The sequence below is a fragment of the Cherax quadricarinatus genome, chromosome 19 (genome assembly GCF_038502225.1).
Source record: "Cherax quadricarinatus isolate ZL_2023a chromosome 19, ASM3850222v1, whole genome shotgun sequence".
Lineage (NCBI taxonomy): Eukaryota > Metazoa > Arthropoda > Malacostraca > Decapoda > Parastacidae > Cherax > Cherax quadricarinatus.
Window position 1 is genome coordinate 18,330,772 of NC_091310.1, and position 6,000 is coordinate 18,336,771.

At 39.7% G+C, this 6,000-nt stretch overlaps 1 protein-coding gene across 3 annotated transcripts in view; it reads left to right on the forward strand.

Moving 5' to 3' along the window:
• Nucleotides 1–6,000, forward strand: part of LOC128688254 (uncharacterized) — a 103,627-nt gene that overhangs the window by 74,207 nt on the left and 23,420 nt on the right. For all 3 annotated transcript variants that reach the window (XM_053775966.2, XM_053775964.2, XM_053775965.2), the window contains exon 6: nucleotides 1,219–1,327. In XM_053775966.2, the coding sequence (XP_053631941.2) occupies nucleotides 1,219–1,327 (109 nt within the window). The remainder of the gene's footprint in view (nucleotides 1–1,218; nucleotides 1,328–6,000) is intronic.

Consider the following 6,000-nt stretch of genomic DNA (forward strand, 5'->3'; position numbering starts at 1 on the left):
CTAGTACACTGATTAGTCTTTCACATTTAGAAACAAAAATTATAAAATGAAGAAAGAATATGACTAACTTCAAATTGTAAGTTAGAAGCAGCAGGAAAAGAACTTACAAAAGAAAACAGTTAACTGAAATCCAAGAAGAAAAAATACTGAGCTCGTACTGTGCCATCCAAAATAAAAAAAAATACTGAGCTCGTGCTGTGCCATCCAAAATATAAAAAAAAGGAGGTAAAAAAAAGTAATAAGCTAAACGAGATAAAAGAAACTAGATGAACAGAGACATTTATGCAAATAATCACTTTCGGCATCAGCAACGGCCGATTAGAAATTTCAATTCAAATTCAAATATATATTTATTTGCACAATATACAATGTGTAGTTTACATGTAATTAAATCTTGTTGAGCACAAAGAATGCCACTAAGATCCATGAGTATTTCTGGCAGAAATGCTGGAACAAGTACACGATTGTCCTAGCTGTGTTGTACACGACTGTCCTAGCTGTGTTGTACACGACTGTCCTAGCTGTGTGATACAGGATTGTCCTAGCTGTGTTGTACACGACTGTCCTAGCTGTGTGATACAGGATTGTTCTAGCTGTGTTGTACACGACTGTCCTAGCTGTTTGATACAGGATTGTTCTAGCTATGTTGTACACGACTGTCCTAGCTGTGTTGTACACGACTGTCCTAGCTGTGTTGTACACGACTGTCCTAGCTGTGTTGTACACGACTGTCCTAGCTGTGTTGTACACTGTCCTAGCTGTGTTGTACACGACTGTCCTAGCTGTGTTGTACACGACTGTCCTAGCTGTGTTGTACACGACTGTCCTAGCTGTGTTGTACACGACTGTCCTAGCTGTGTTGTACACGACTGTCCTAGCTGTGTTGTACACGACTGTCCTAGCTGTGTTGTACACGACTGTCCTAGCTGTGTTGTACACGACTGTCCTAGTTATGTGACAGAGATTTTATTACTAACTTGTAACTTGGAAATGTTGTCTTTGTTATTCTGCGTAAAAACAGTCACTTTATTAATCCCCGAAATATGAATTAAAATAAACTTTCTGCATATATACGCTGAGGGAAATATAAGTGTGTATATATATCCTGTTTTATTATTATTATTATTATTATTATTATTATTATTATTATTATTATTATTATTATTGTGACTGTTATTATATTCATAACTATTATCGTAATCAATGTTACCACAACAGATCGACGAGGATACCCCTTATGATGTCTACTTCCTGTTTACCTTGGGTGTTACCAAGACCAACGGGGACTACATCTCTCTGTTCTCAACAACTGGAACTGATTTAATGAGTAAGATTGCAGCAGCTCGCCTAATAGTTACCATTCTTTATTGTTGTTAATAGTTTCCTTTATGTATAGTTATATTTATAAAGTAAAATTGCTTCTAGCATTACCGTTTAATTTTTGCTGGCTTTTAAGGCCCAGAATTATTTAATACGTGGTAAACGCTGTATTTTTAAGAGTAATACGTATAGCGCCTGAGGAAAGGAAAGGGGTTGGAGAAATCATAAGGTTTTATGCTAGAAAGGGTAGGGGTGGCTTAGATTCCTTGAATCAAGATCCCTTTGCTAGCAACAGGGTCATCCTTGCTCAGAAGACAGGCTTTTGTCATGTGTTTTTTATCAACGATTTTTTGTAGATCTGTATTGTTCAGTGGACTTGTGTTGACTAGCATCATCTGTGAACCCCATCATGTTGGGTAGTATAATGAGTGAGCCACAATGTTGGGTAGCTAAGACAGGTAAATGTGCGACTGTTTATCGAGTCTTACTCAGTGGTTATCAAACTTAGCCTTTATATTACATTTCATATATTGCCTTTATTGGTCAGTCTTTGTAGATACAGGATAGTCTAACCTAAGCAAATCTAACGTAAATAACGTAAAACGAGAAATTTGCTGCAAAACGTATGTGAAAAAATCAACAATTAATTTACGTTGATGAGTTGTGTTAGTAATGTTTGTTTGTATAAAGACATCAAAGAAAGACAGGGTTGATTTTCTTCTTGTAAGGTGAACCGAACGGAAGGTGTAAAGGCATTAAAATAGTCTCGGAGAGTGAAGAGGTCAAGTGTGCTGAGTGCATGATACTCCAGCAGGAATGATCTCGCTGAGATTCTCGGTCTCAAGGGTCATACAGCGCCAGCTCTAGGTAGAAACTCGCGAGAACAGCACTGAGTGGGAACTTCCTTGGCCATAACCTCTGCTGCTTGCAAAGTTGCTTTCTGAAGGAGAAACAATTGTGTCCCATGCACAACGTGAAGTCAATAAATCCTTGCTAGACACAGGCCAGTCCCCGACCAGTGAGACTTTGTTACTGTGGGTTACGAGAGCCAGGTTTGTTGAGACGTTGGTGAAAAAAAAATGGAGAATTTCTTGTCCAGTGTAACGGTGTCACTGATCCCCGGAGTGCAAGAGGAATGCATTACTGATAGTATTCAACAAACTGAAAAAAATTGTCAGAACCCCCACCATTTGTGAGGAGCACTCTTTTTTCCTTCTGTAAAAAAATTGTTGTGAGTTGGGCTTACGTACGTACTGAAATGGGAGTATATGTATTCACATCAATAAGGAGGTCCATTATCTCGTATAATTGTCTGTGTCCAAGATAACGACTCCTCAACCCTTGTCAGTGCTGGTGATCCTTATGAGATCATCATCAGTACATATAAGTCAGCTCAAAAAACAACTTTCCTTCATAAGACAAGAAGTATCCTCAAACGTTCTAAGTAGGAAAGGAGACTTACATGTCTGTTATCTACAAAATCGGGACGTGCAAATAGGTATCGTCTTGTTAAAACCTTCAAGTTTGGGGTACCTCTCAGGCCCATCACCTCAGGAATAAGTAGCGTTCCTTACAAACTGGCAGAGTTCTAGCAAAATCCCTATTCAGTTTATTTGATGCTATCAACAGTGCACAGCCCCGACACTTCGGTGATTTTTTTATCCAGGATCTGGAACACGATTGCACTACATAAACTTTCCGGTGTGGATGTTGTATTAGGCTATCGCAGTCCATTGTTACGAGACCCGCATATTTGGCTTGTGTCCTGCAGGGATTTAGTTTAGTTGACCTCGTCGAGTTATGATGTAAAGCATGATGTTTTAGTTACCAATTCTACAAGCAGCAGACGGTGTGGCCATGGAATCCCCAATCAGTCCTCTACATGGAGATCCTTGAAACCAAAAGACTAGGCGACTTCATCCCTGGAGGAGCATCCTGGATGAGGTATATCAATTGTGTCCTTATCATCGCACTCAAAACGCTTAATCTTAATGTTAAACCTTCTGCTAATTCGTTTTAGAAAGGGAAAATCAAAATACACTGGGTCCTTTCATTGACATCCTTATACACAAAAAAAAGTCTACTAATAATTTCCATCAATTCAGAGTGCAAAGGAAACCCGTCAAGCAGTATGATCTCATTTCTGGTCTCGCCACTCCACTCGAACCAAGAGAGGTGTTCATTTGGATTTATTTCTAAAGACTTTCATAATCTCCACCTATGGTTTCCTGGAAGACGAGTGCTTATGGTTACTGAGACTGAATTCTTCAATGAAAGCACAGAGAATAATTAAGACGCAGAGAATCAAGACCAACAATAACTTCTTTTTAATCTTCACTGGTGCCAAGGCATCATCTCGAAAACTATCTAATCTAAGAGAGTTAATGCAACAGAGCACAAGTGGGTGAGACACCTAAGGACTTGTCCACACAGGAATTCAAACAGAGATAACATTAACAAATGTTTTAGGTCATAACTCAGCCCCACGTCAAAGTATGGTTACCACGGAAAAATGCAGGAACAAAGCTTATGCATACCACCAGCACCGGTGTGTACTCCTCAGTACACATTGCTCTTCAAACCTGTCATAATGAGGTTCGCACGCCATGTCTCTTCTGCTCATTCAACTAACCATGCTTATCATGTACTCTCTGTAGACATGGAAAGGTTTGATCTTCAAGCGATATGTTCAATAAAGGTTTCGATTCTGCCATAGTGCCATTTTATCAGTTTCTAGGTGATTCACGTGTTTGATAGCACTATCTATGAGTTAGATGCTACACAGAACTATCTCAAATCCCAAGGTGTCTTTTTTTCTTTTTTGACATGATTTCTTGATTTTTCCCTTTCTCTGAGAACAAGTTAAAAGGCGAGTCATGCAAGAAATGAGAGATCGCTGGTGATGTCCTTGATTTAGATACAGCAAGTGTGTATTTGTTCATTAATGTCCCTCTTGTAGTATAATTGCAATCTTATTACTGTCATAGAAGTGAACCAAGAGAGAACAATAGCCTGTACGTTGCGGAAAGACAATGACATCTGTTTTAAGGATAAATTTAGTCAAGATGAGTCGAGGTTTGAGATAAGCTTGAATTTAATCTACTTTCATACTGTTACTTCCAGGCAGACTTTGTTATTCATTGTAATTTAGGACTTAAAATTCCAAACAAGATATCCACGTCATAAATGAAAACGAAATTTTATTTGTCTTCGAAACCTCTCTCTCTCTCTCTCTCTCTCTATATATATATATATATATATATATATATATATATATGTATATATATGTATAAATGTATATATGTATATAAATATATATATATATATATTTTTTTTTTATTTTTATTATCACACCGGCCGATTCCCACCAAGGCAGGGTGGCCCGAAAAAGAAAAACTTTCACCATCATTCACTCCATCACTGTCTTGCCAGAAGGGTGCTTTACACTACAGTTTTTAAACTGCAACATTAACACCCCTCCTTCAGAGTGCAGGCACTGTACTTCCCATCTCCAGGACTCAAGTCCGGCCTGCCGGTTTCCCTGAATCCCTTCATAAATGTTACTTTGCTCACACTCCAACAGCACGTCAAGTATTAAAAACCATTTGTCTCCATTCACTCCTATCAAACACGCTCACGCATGCCTGCTGGAAGTCCAAGCCCCTCGCACACAAAACCTCCTTTACCCCCTCCCTCCAACCCTTCCTAGGCCGACCCCTACCCCGCCTTCCTTCCACTACAGACTGATACACTCTTGAAGTCATTCTGTTTCGCTCCATTCTCTCTACATGTCCGAACCACCTCAACAACCCTTCCTCAGCCCTCTGGACAACAGTTTTGGTAATCCCGCACCTCCTCCTAACTTCCAAACTACGAATTCTCTGCATTATATTCACACCACACATTGCCCTCAGACATGACATCTCCACTGCCTCCAGCCTTCTCCTCGCTGCAACATTCATCACCCACGCTTCACACCCATATAAGAGCGTTGGTAAAACTATACTCTCATACATTCCCCTCTTTGCCTCCAAGGACAAAGTTCTTTGTCTCCACAGACTCCTAAGTGCACCACTCACTCTTTTTCCCTCATCAATTCTATGATTCACCTCATCTTTCATAGACCCATCCGCTGACACGTCCACTCCCAAATATCTGAATACGTTCACCTCCTCCATACTCTCTCCCTCCAATCTGATATTCAATCTTTCATCACCTAATCTTTTTGTTATCCTCATAACCTTACTCTTTCCTGTATTCACCTTTAATTTTCTTCTTTTGCACACCCTACCAAATTCATCCACCAATCTCTGCAACTTCTCTTCAGAATCTCCCAAGAGCACAGTGTCATCAGCAAAGAGCAGCTGTGACAACTCCCACTTTGTGTGTGATTCTTTATCTTTTAACTCCACGCCTCTTGCCAAGACCCTCGCATTTACTTCTCTTACAACCCCATCTATAAATATATTAAACAACCACGGTGACATCACACATCCTTGTCTAAGGCCTACTTTTACTGGGAAAAAATTTCCCTCTTTCCTACATACTCTAACTTGAGCCTCACTATCCTCATAAAAACTCTTCACTGCTTTCAGTAACCTACCTCCTACACCATACACTTGCAACATCTGCCACATTGCCCCCCTATCCACCCTGTCATACGCCTTTTCCAAATCCATA